The sequence below is a fragment of the Macrobrachium nipponense genome, chromosome 1, assembly GCF_015104395.2.
Source record: "Macrobrachium nipponense isolate FS-2020 chromosome 1, ASM1510439v2, whole genome shotgun sequence".
Classification (NCBI taxonomy): Eukaryota; Metazoa; Arthropoda; class Malacostraca; order Decapoda; family Palaemonidae; genus Macrobrachium; species Macrobrachium nipponense.
In genome coordinates, this window is record NC_087200.1 from 86,223,242 (window position 1) to 86,235,963 (window position 12,722).

Consider the following 12,722-nt stretch of genomic DNA (forward strand, 5'->3'; position numbering starts at 1 on the left):
CTCTAAGCCTAGTTCCGCCCCCACTGGAGTGGGGAAGCAGCGATAACACTAGAGAAGTACGGAAAACAGAGCGGCGGAACAGCGGTACGTAAATTCCGGTGTATGGCCTCCTGGCGGGGGTGATGGTAGACCATAACTCGCCAGAAAAAACACAGGCCCGGAGACATACCAACAGAGATTACATAATCTACTAATCCCCCAGGACTGTCCTCTACGCTGTGGCTGTTGTTCAATCGGTAGGATTTCTTGGGCAGCGAGCTAACAAAGCAGCGCCAGAACGAGTCTGGGAGAGAGAGAGAGAGAGAGAGAGAGAGGAGTGTCTGGAGGAGAGTGGACGAGTCGTGTTCGCCTGGCCACACCAACCGATCAGTAAAAACCACTTCTCGAGAAGCCGTTAACTAGCCTACTACTAAAGGGGGCAGAAGACGGTAGGCCAACTGACACCCTAAAGGGACAATGGCCCAGGCTACACTCAATATAACTAATTCATAAAATAATTGATGAGGAATTATTGGAAGTACTGATGAAAAACGGGAGGGGGGGGGGGGAGAGAAAAACCGCACCCAGCTAAGATGCCAGCCTAACCCTCCGAAATCGGTACAGATTCAGTCAGGTAGGCTAGGATGGCTCCTACAAGGACGTCACGAAGAGGACGCCTAGAACTTAACTCAACCCTCCAAAATCGAATCTACCGATCTGGTCAGGTAAAACAGGCCTAGCCCCTAGATACGTAACAAGAGAGGAACTCTCTAGTCCTGGGCCACCCTCCAAGCAAACATAACTGCCTGGTCGGGCTGGCAGTACAAGGAGCCACTAAGGGTGGTGGGATATACTCAGCCCGCCTAGCCTACCCTCCAAAACCTAGCCTAGGTCTGGTCGGATAGGCTAGGGTAGGATATCGTGAAGAACTTCCAACCTCATCAAATAGCAATACAAGACTATAATCGAAAACTAAACTCGAAATATACATGCATGAGTACCGCGAATGGATGAGGAATCTTCACCTCTAAAAATAAACTGGCGTACCGCTAGGCTAGCCTAGGATGCCAAAAACACAATACTCGCGCATAACGTTATGAAGCATATCACCGTATACACGAAAAGGAACCGATGCGCTCCTGAGGGACTGATGATAACAAAAAAGGCCCTATAATAGGCTAATAACATAAGATCAAACCGTAAAAAACAAAGCCTCAGTATACGTCAGGAGCGAGATGGGCCCTAGAAAAGGCTAACAACGTAAGGATAAACCGTAAAAAACAAGGCTCTCAGTATTCGTCAGGAGCGAGAAAGACGATAAACAATACGAAAACAGTAGCCTATACAGTGAAGTGCTAAATGGTGAATAAAATACACAGCGAGATAAAATCTGATAAAATCGCGCACGCCGCCAACCATGCATCCAAAATGCTGGATGGTAAGAGCGTCATACCCGACTCCCAAGAACAAGAGACTTAAAACAAGGGCCAAATATGGATGCATCGTTGCCCCATTGTGTTCAAAAACGATAAATGGAATACTCAACTTAGATGAAGAAGCTTCTTGATCAAGGGAAGACATGATGCTTCGCAAAAAACACTTCCTGGAGACAGCAAAAACGGCGCATGCAGACACAAGAGTGGTATTTCAGGAATGAGGGTTTCTGGCAGAGGTAGTAGTAGCGAGTGGAAGGTAGACGTTGTAACGGCACCTCTCTAGAAGGCGATTGTGAGAGAGGAAACTTCTAATTGGCAAAGCATCTGTGATAGTGGCTTCCACCCACCCTGTGCTATACCGACACCCTATGAGGGTGAGCGAGCTGGAGGTTAACTCTAGCATTCCATATGGCTTTTTTCTCTGGTATATTTAGCATTTATTTATACCTAGAAATGAGTGCTATAGGGACATTTCACCGGCCGACACAGGTCGAGCCCAGAAATGTTTATACCTGGTTTTTTAATAGTTTTATCACAAAAAGGGCATTTCATGATGAAACTGATAAAAAACCCAGGAATTTGTGGATATTTCTTGTAGAAAAATACCAGGAATGGGCGAATTTTCTGCAAATAATGGGGGTACAGCTAGCTGTCGACTTACGACCATAATTGATTACGACCAACCGGTTGTAAGACAATTTGGATGTAAGTTGGCTCATGAGATGAACAAAATAATGAATGAATTTCGGCGATAACTGCATTTGAATGTTGCCATCGCCACCAAACCGTAAACAAAGCACAGCGGCATCATCTATAGAGGAAAATGAACAGTAAACTATTCGCTAATGAAATAAAGATTTTCTAGCATGGATAGATTTGTGCTTGCACTTCTTGCCTCTAGCATCATATAATCTCATGGGTGGCATATTGAATAGGTAAATACATACACAGTCACATAAAAGACATTATCAAAATGGTCTCTCAGCACATACAGAGTAAGGAATTTGTGCTTGACAAATGTCTCATTGTTTTAATTAAAGCTAAAAGGTTTCGCTTGGTTGAGCATTCTCAAGTGGAATATTTAAAAATATATATTTATTCTTCCAAGGTTAATATCAAAAACATATTTGACTTCGTATATCTATATTACTAACAACTTTTTTTATACAAACAAAGGATATATGGCATAGTTTTGCTGCCTTGAAGTTGTAAACAATACGTGGCGCGTCCCATATTCAACTGTATTAATAAATTTCTAAATTATATCGTATATGTAGTATACAGTATACTGTAGGCTAGGTTACTGTATTCGTATATATACGATATATGTACCATGAAAACATCATCATCGTATATGTGAGGCTAACTTGTTAAATGTTATTCAATTTCTCTTTGTTCTGAATTATCATAAGCCAATGTGCACTGAACCTAGAGAATTAGCTGAAATAAATAATTAATATGCCATATATGTATGAAGTAATGCTGTGTAGTGTAGGCTAGGCTACCCTATATGTAAAGATGGTACTGATTACCCCAGTGTAGGGTAGGCTAGTATAATATTCTTATGGTAAATTAACATGGGCCGACTTACGTCCAAATCGATTTACAACTGGTTAGTTGGAACCAATTACGGTTGTAAGTCGACAACTACCTGTATACGAAAACAGTAGCCTAGCCTACAGTATACTGTATACTACATATACAATATAATTTAGTAATTTATTAGTACAAGCCAATTTTGGAGGTTCAATGCATTCTAACAATGATATATCAGAAGAAAGAAAAATTGGACACGATATAGGAATCAGATTCGGACCAGCATCAGCATACATAATTGAGCGATGTCAGGCTGCTGACTGCTTCCTATATTTATGAAATAAAAACACAATGAATATGCATCTTTTCCATGAATCTTATACTTTACTTATATGAAGACAAGGTAACCTGTCATTATATGATGTGTTTTTAAGTCGAAATATGAATTTAATACGTCTCATGAAATAAATGATTTTTTCGTTAAGAGATTGCATTGTGGGCATGTTTATTATGTAAAAATATTACGTGATTCTGTTAGCTATTTTCACTTCATTTTATCATAGTACGAGCTTTACCATTACGTTACTCATCTTTTATCAGTTTGAAAACAACAGTAAAATGTGTTCTTTCAAGACCTGAAGTTTTGATTAAAATGATTATCTCTCAATTTTATCTAAGGTTGTCTGATGGAATACCTTTACTGCAGTTTATTCTTGTTGCCGATGCATGATAAGTAATTAGCAACTCAAAAAGTGAGGTGTGTGTGTGTGGAGAGGCGGGAAATGGGGAAAAAACTGTCGTATGTTCAGCTGAACACCACTCTTTCTTGTTCACGCCACTTCCCAGTCATTTTAGTTGTGGGTGGTCGTAAAGCCGATCGGTCGTAACTTGCATAGGTCATAAGTCAACAACTAACTGTACATGTTCCAGAGAGAAATCTCTGAATACGTGCGTCTGCGAATATGGAGTCCCCGAATATGGGGGGTTCACTGTATGTATTGTAAATGAAAAAACATGTCAATACAGTTTTTCTTGTAGGAAGCAGTAGGCCTTTGAATACGAGTAGTATAAACAAGATACTCAGTCGAGTTCATCAAACACTAAAAAATTTTCTTGAAAATTTCGTTCGAAAAACAGAATGCACAATATTAGAAATGTTAAAAAACGGAATGTTCGACATAAGAAACGTTTGACAAACGAGGTACCACTGTACATAAATTTTATTAGACGAAATTCTAGTAAATGAATCACATTCATAAAATAAGAAAAAAAAATATTCAATTCGGTGTGATGAGTTGTACTAAATGTAAACGGATACTTTCTTCTTTTGTGAAAACAAAAATTTTTCATTTCACATAATTAAATCAATCTTTTAAAATCTTATCTTGTGTAAATTTACAACCAACCAGTGCATGTAGTCTTTAGATGCAGGCCCACAATACACATGGTGGTATGTTTAGATCCGAGAATATTAAATAATTTTAGGAAAAATATGGAACTTACTCTACATCCGAGGATGAAATTATATCTGCTGCTGTAACTGAGGTAACGTTTTTGCAGTTGCTGAGCATCAGATGCAGCACCTCAGGCATACAAGGTGGGAGAACAACAGATCTTAAGCACCTTACAGTTCCTAAAGCCTCACAAATATGACGCCATGTGTCCATCTCCATCTTTTTTGTAGCTGATAGAAAGGAAAATAAATAATTACAGTTTAGGAATGTTATAAAATACTATATGATGAGTATGCTACCTTTCAAAATTCCATAAAATAAATGGCACTAAGAACTGACTGTCTTTTTACATATCCACTTTATTTCAAGATGTCCCCATGATCTGCCAGTTGTACATATTCACTTTTTCACAACAAAAAGTATCATACAACTATAGACTCACTGGACAAAAAAATTCAATGATACTAATCCTAAATTCAAAGATACTAATTCCAAAGTGCAAACATTACTTTCCTATAAGGTGAGAGATGGCTTGGTATTGATAACAAGAAGAGAGAAGAAATTAATCACAATGGTAGCAGACACCATAAATAGGATTAACTTGCATTTTCCTAGATATACAAACCAAAGTATTTTATATGGATATAACTTCAGTGAAAATTGGTTGCCATAGATGAGGGATGGGGGAATCACCTACCAACTGGAAAAACTACACCTCTTTTCCTTTGGAAAACTGAGACAAATATGAAGATGGTTTGCGTGGAATTATGATAAAAGACTTCTGAATTGTACACCTAAAATAATGCAAATCATCCTTACTAAAAAAGACACAAATCTCTACTTTCATTAAGGTGGTGAGTGGTTTTGCCTGATAGAACATGACTGGCAGTTCCAAAAAATAGGAACATGAACTTATGAACCTCTGAAAAGTTCCAAACAATTTGAGACAATGTTGAAAGACTCTGGGGCAGTCCATCATAACCCAGAAATGACAGCTTCCCAGTCAAGTGTGTAAGCAGGTGAAGGCTGACTCCCGTTGCCTATACAGCCTGTTATCTGATGTGAAAAGCTGATATGGTCCTATGCTCTGTTTGGTTCATCAAACTGACCCATAATCTGGAAAAGCTTTGAGGAATCCTTGTTTTCCCATTAAGAGAAAGTGGAAATCAAGCTGGTAGGTAGTAACATAATCATGCAAAGATAAACGATAGTGCACTACACATGCCCTTACCAAATTTTGTAGAAAGGATGGAGAGAACACACTGTCAGACTTCAAGTCTTCAAAAATGCTCAGTTACGTAACTAATTTGCATCTGTCAGACTACCATAAGAATTGGTTGGGCTGTCTTATAACTAGGAAGGGCATGAAGGAGGGGAAGATACCCAGCATCAAATGTGTCTCTACTCCATCCTAAAGTTAATCGTTAACCTACAGGATACAAACTAGACCAAAGGAAGCTAAAATATTATGAAGACTTTAGGATCACCATATGTTCAAGGAACAAGAGACCAGGAGTGTACAGGTGCCCTCTGATAAAAAAAACCTTGTCAGCTGGGTTTCTTCCCTCAAACCCCAAATTGAAGTTCCACCCAAATGAGGGTAGATGCAATCATGAACCCTGTGAGTTGAAATAATAAGGATTCAGGTTATAAAAAGAATGCAAGTGAGATAGTGGTAAGCACAGCAACATGACAAGAAGATTGAGGGAGTGGCATCAAGCACACTTGCTTTTCATTTTATCTTCCCATTACCTTGGGAGCATAACAAGGTGGAAAATTAAAGGAACTATGGGAGACCTTCTAACAGAAGTCAAGCTGAAGTAGCTGAACCCAAATGTTATAAAAACAAGATACCTCCCAACTTTCCTAAGAATACCTGAGAGACAAATATCCTATAGGTTATAATAGTGAGCACTATCACTGATACCTCCATATGAATGCTTTGAATGCTTAACTCAGAATCTACCTCTGTAAGGTGACAAAGAGAGAGTTCTAGGACCTCATTAAGAAGGAAAAGCTGAAGTTCCCCTTCATCAAATGAGAAATATAAGACAGGAGACTAAAGACGAGTGGAGATTTGTGGAAAAACAGAACAATATAGAATTTCAGAGAAGTCTGTTGTGGCACATGGTACTGAAAGTGATAAAATGATGAAAATCAACCATGCATGGGGCAAGATATCTACTAAGACTTTATTAACACTTAAAAAATGAAATTTAAAAGAGAAATTAAGAAAATTCTGATGAAATAAAGGTTAGTACATGCAGAAACAAATCCTGATAACACTGGCACTGGAAGAGTGGTTCATCATTCCACAATTCCAACTTGAGCCATCTATTGCTACACTTTCAAGGAAAAGTGCACTTTTAACAATAAGAATTGCACAAGTATAGGAACTTTCACATTTTTAGACACAGAAACTCATAAAAAATCAAAAGCTTTTTCCATACCAATGTTATCATCCTCTGTGACAGCAGCCACTATAATTTTTCCTTCCCTTTTCTGCCGAATCCTTTCACTTATGCAATCAGAAGCAATAGGAGTGCTCTTGTAAGGTAGTTTGTCAACACGCACCTGCTGCTTACCATTCACTTTTTCCTGGACTTCCCCATCATTTCTGCTTACTTTACTGGTAACTTCTGTATTATCAATTGGTAAATCATCAATCTCCATTGGCTCTTCCTCACTACAAGAAGAAATGTTTATGATGTTCTCTTCAGATCTTAACTTACTATTACCTGAGGGGTTATCACCCTTATTGCCAACTGTACTTTGGGTTTTTGAATGATCTTTATCAGTTTCTTTAACATATTTTCTCTCTGTAACATCACTGTCTGTGGTTAAACCAGTAACAAGAAGAGAACCCTCTTTAGTACAACTTGCAGACAAATTTTCAACATTACTTTCAGTGACTTTCGCAGAGCTACATAAGCCTTCTTTGGTGGATAGTTCAGTATTTTTAAGGGAAGACCCAGCAAAATCTACTGAAGGACTTTCAGAATTCCCTTTAATAGGCATCATACTATCTTGCTTTGCAAAACTAGAAACAATTTCACCTTCAGCATTTGAAGAAAATGTTTTCTCAGGACTGACAGAAGCTTCTTTAACAGGAGATACTACTCTCTTTGAGGAAGATGAAGACAAATCCATGGGCTGATTATCATGAGGTGCATCTTCATCCTTAAGATCACCTTTGTTCTCTGTTGTGTAGCTTTCCCCTGAAAGTCTTTTATTTTTTGAGGAATATGTATTTTGAACAGTAGGTGAATCAAATGAAGAGTCTGCTTTTGAGTACTCCTGGAAAAAATGGAATGCATGAAATTAGCTTGCATTAATAAAAAGCTCAAAATTACATATACAAAACAGATTAGTCAATCATTCATACAAAAATTATTGTACTGAAAAATATTTTAAAACCATAGAGTTATGGCGCCACTGGTTATCAGCGAATTACATCACAGTTTAGGTTAATGACAGGTTTCACTAATCAGCACCCTGCCAAGAACAGAACCCCCACCAATAACCGGGGACTGCCTGGACCTAGTAAGAAATATTCCAGGCATGAGGAATATCACATAACCTGAATCAAATAATTTAAAATAAAGCTAAAATAAAGGGGAATAATAATTTTAAAAAAAGAGCATAAATAAAAGAGCTTTCATCTTAATAACACATTATCTCTGTGCTGTTTAAGCTGAGTTCATTACAATATAAATGATTTAAATAATGAAAAGGCATGCCAAATTTTTGTTGCACAGACTTACAATAAGTTATCATATAGTATTATTACCTCTTGGTCCGCAGCCGAGGAATTTATTCTGAATACCATTTTACGAAGGTCAATGTTTCTTGTATTTCTTCTTTCAAGAAACATAGCAAGCAAATTCCAGTTCCTAACGCATATGTTCCGTAACCTTAATGTGCTCCACTGAAATAAAAATCAGGTGTTAAAAATGTAAGCTGAAACACCAGCAACATTAGAAATGACAAATTTTTATTTGTGCTCCATTATAAAGAATAAATGGTAAAACAATTTGTTTTAACAGTTCAAAAAGATTAAACAAATACTACAGGTATTCCTCATTTAACGACATACTCATTTTACGACAACCCGGAGTTACGAGGAAAACATGGAGAAAAAAAAAACATAAAATGAAAATAAAAACATTGCCAATGGTGGCCAAGAAGAAAGGCTATTCAGGGCCAATAATCTACCCTAGCCTAGGTTTTGAAAACCTTGAAATCTATGGCTAAAACAATAAATAAGGCTTTAATATACTTTGTAAAGAAAAGCTATACGTACAGATGAACCTCTTAAAGTCGGCACTCTATGGTCCACGAACTCCACTGGTTGGCTTAATTCAGCCGCAATTAGTTCGTTGCACGGCCAAACGGGTAGTGCCATGTTTGTTTACAACTTCAAGACAGCAAAAATTATGCCATATCTCCTTTGTTTTAGTGAGAATAATTCTTAGTAATGAAAAGAAAATGTATGAATTCTTAGTAATGAAAAGAAAATGTGTGAAGTCAAGTGTGTTTTTTATATTAACTTGAAAATAAATATATTTTTCTAAATATTCCACTTCAGAAGTCTCTACCAAGTTTAATCCTTTTAAACAAAACATTGAGACATTTAGCATGCACAAATTCCTTACTCTTAGTATGCTTGAAAGACTTACATGTTATACAGTTTGATCATATTTTATACAATTGTGTATTTACATATGTACTCAATGTGTCACCCATGAGATCAGATGACGCTAAAGGTAAGAAGTCTAAGTGTAAATCTTTATCAATGCTAAAAAATGCTTATCCCATTAGCAAATAGTTCAGTGTTCACTTTCCTTAATAGGTGGCATTGTGCTTTGTTTACATTTTGACAGACACATTCAAATGCCCTGTGATCACCAAAATTCTTTCATTATTTTTTCATCTCACTACCCTCTACAATAAAAATAAATGACAAAAGAAACTAATAGCCATAATTATGAAAAAATCAAATTTAGAATATGAAAGTCACTGCTAAATAATGTGCAGATTCTGAGAAAAGTTATTTCTGTATTGATTTAGTATTGTATTTACTTACTAGTAAAGCTAACTCGGGAATGTAGGCTAAATGTGTTAAATAAAGTACACTATTTTAAAGAAAATTATACATTATATGAAGTTATAAAATGATGAACTTAACATATATGAGTAATAAAATGATGAAAAGTATTGTCAGAACTTTGCCAAGTAGTAGACTATGATGAAAACTAATGCTGTGTATAATATATGACTGAAAATTAATGCTATTAGTCTAAATAAAGAGAATAACGCATTTAATGACGAATTAGTTTAACAACGTGGTCACTGGAACGGAACCCTGACATTAAACAAGGAGTAACTGTATACATTTTTTAATTCTAAGGCATAATAACCAGCAGTTTTAGTAATAATATACAGTAGTACCTTGTATTTCCAACTTAATCCATTCCAGAAGGCTGTTCAAAGTACGATTTGTTCGAAATATGAAACAAATATCCATAAGAAATAAAGAGAATCAGGATAATTCGTTCCAGCCAACCCAAAAAGTCCCCCTTTTCACATTTTTCCTATTATCAATGTGTTCAAAAGTTAAATCAAGAGTGTAAAGTAATGAAACAGTACGTTATATGAAGTAAAATGTTCTAAATTTTATTTTTTCTGTGTACGATTTACGAACTGTTTGGTAAAAATGGCGCCGGCCGGCTGGGGGATGGAGGGAGAAGAGACGGGAACCCTCTTGAGCAAACCGAATTGATTGCAGTATGCAAAGGTTGATAACAAAATACATTTTATTCACATTAGGTACAAAGATAATTAAAGGAATCGATAGTGTATGTGTGTGTGTCCGATTGTGTCTGAGAGTGAGAGAGAGAGAGAGAGAGAGAGAGTGTAATCAGCGTGTTTACACATGGTTTTAAGTGGACGCAATAGATTAATTATGCCACAATACATCAACTTACTGTTGGCAAACGGCAGACTTTTAAAACAAACATGAGAATTTTACAAACAAATAAGTAATAAGTCAAGAATGCGAGAAAAGGAAAAAAAATTAAATAATTTTTCACAAGGAAGCCATTTTGACAAACAATCGAAGGTATGCAGAAGCTGAAAGCGGCACCAGTTTGTTTATTACAGAGCTGAATGACTTTTACAGTAGTAAAAATATCGTAAAAAGCAATTATCACCGTAACAAAAATAAAAGTGATTTGGGCAGATCGAGTGTAAGTGAAAGAAATGGGGGAATAATCATCCCAGATCAGCTAATAAGTCAATGGGAACCAGAGCCGTTCTCTCTCTCTCTCTCTCTCTCTCTCTCTCTCTCTCTCTCTCTTCTCTCTCAGTGCAGCGAACACTGACTTGAGCAAGAGTTTTTTTTTTTTTTTTTTTTTTTTTGTTACCGTGTTGCATTTGTTCTCATGTTTTGTCATTTTGTTAAATTTATTGTGAAATATAATTTTTTATGTGAATTGGTAATCCCACGTTGGCCGAGTGGACTTCGCACTCGGCTGCTATTCAGTGGTCCGAGTTCGATTCTCGGCCCGGCCAACGCGGAACCAGAGAAATTTAATTTCTGGTGATAGAAATACCTTTCTCGAAATAATGTGGTTCGGATTCCACAATAAGCTGTAGGTCCCGTTGCTAGGTAATCAATTGATTCCTAGTCACGTAAAAATATCTAATCCTTCGGGCCAGCCCTAGGAGAGCTGTTAATCAGCTCAGTGGTCTGGTTAAACTAAGATATACTTACTTTATGTGAATTGGTACTGCTTTTACGTTCTTATAGTAAAGATTTTGCTGTCTCTTCTTCTCTCCTCAACAATACCACGACGCACGATAACTTAAAATCATTCATTCATTATTCCTAAAAAATATAAACGCTACCTCCCTCTACATCAGGTTAGCCGTGTATCACTGCAATGACAAATGATTTTGTTAATCATTTGTGCTAAGTTTTATTGTGAAAAGCTTTGTTCTTTCATTTACTATTTTGTTAATTTTGTTCAACTCAAGGTGCAAAGAGTATAGGAGGTCTTGTCAGCGCTGACCCAAATAAGCTTCTGCCAGGTCGAGAGCGTGACGTCAACTCAACCTCGCCTTAAACTACCACGAGGAAGGTCCTTTATTAATCCAATGGACAACAGCAAATACTATACGTGTTTGCAGATGCTCTACATCTAGTTAAGCTTTTTAGAAATTATTCTCTTGACCATGGATTCATGTTACAGGATGGTACAGTAGCCTCAAAGTGTTCCTTTACCCCGTCCCCTTCTGTTTGTTTGTCTTGTAACGACGGATGCGAATGGTCGAGCTACTGGATGCCAATGTTCGTATTTTCTAATCACTACTGTAGACAATATGTTAATGATATATGAATAATAGTTCATATTACCAGTGAACTGAGTCGATGTTAAGCAAATAGAAAAATCGTATAGTAACAGAACAATAAAAATAGCGATGGTAAAAATCATATTCAGTCCTTATCAACCATAATCGTCAACCTTTGTTTTTATTCTAGTGGCAGTGCAGGCGCTTGCTGGGATCCTACTTTTGTTCATGGTAGATCATTATTAGGATCCAATTCCATAACATTATTTGAATGGAAATACGCTTTGGATTTACAAAATCCATCTATAAAGTAATGAAATTATAAACCGCAAATACCAAGACCTATAAATATAATTTCATAAAGGCAATTATGATAGCCATTGACAGGTTACAATATAGAAGGCTTTGGGGAAAAATGATAGACCACCGGATGTATAAAGGAACTAATGTATCCAATGTGTTGTCACTCATACTTGTTTTTTATTCGAGCCACTTCTCACCAGAGTAGCCTAGATGGAAATTTCTCTGGCCGGTATTTAACTCAAGTCATCTGAGTAACAACACACCTTAACCACCCTGATGGTCCTTATGTACCAACCCAAGAGTGGATAAAAAGGAATAGTTTGCAGTCGATATGAGTTTTCATTTCAGCCTTTCGTCTCGCGGGATTCGTGACTGGATTTCTTGTCGCTTCAGTCTCGAATTTGTCGGCTATTTATGATCCCATGGATTTGTCAGTTCAATGAATTCAAGATACATTTTGCTATTTTTGCGTCCTTGTCCATTGATTTTTCTATTTTTAATAAAATTTTAATTGAAACTGAATTTGATTAGTTTTTTGTTTGTGAAAATGAGCACCAAACTAATCTTGAAGGGAACACTTAGTTCATTTGGCTACATCCACTATAATTGTTATTCATTCTTTTTCACGTTTAACAAGCATTGTTCCTGATTCCAGTAATTG

At 36.8% G+C, this 12,722-nt stretch overlaps 1 protein-coding gene across 3 annotated transcripts in view; it reads right to left on the bottom strand.

Annotated features, from left to right (window-relative positions):
• Positions 1–12,722, bottom strand: part of LOC135219431 (uncharacterized) — a 751,318-nt gene that overhangs the window by 111,626 nt on the left and 626,970 nt on the right. For all 3 annotated transcript variants that reach the window (XM_064256210.1, XM_064256211.1, XM_064256209.1), the window contains 3 exons: positions 8,196–8,333; positions 6,856–7,702; positions 4,455–4,635 (listed from right to left, as the gene is read on the bottom strand). In XM_064256210.1, the coding sequence (XP_064112280.1) occupies positions 4,455–4,635; positions 6,856–7,702; positions 8,196–8,333 (1,166 nt within the window). The remainder of the gene's footprint in view (positions 1–4,454; positions 4,636–6,855; positions 7,703–8,195; positions 8,334–12,722) is intronic.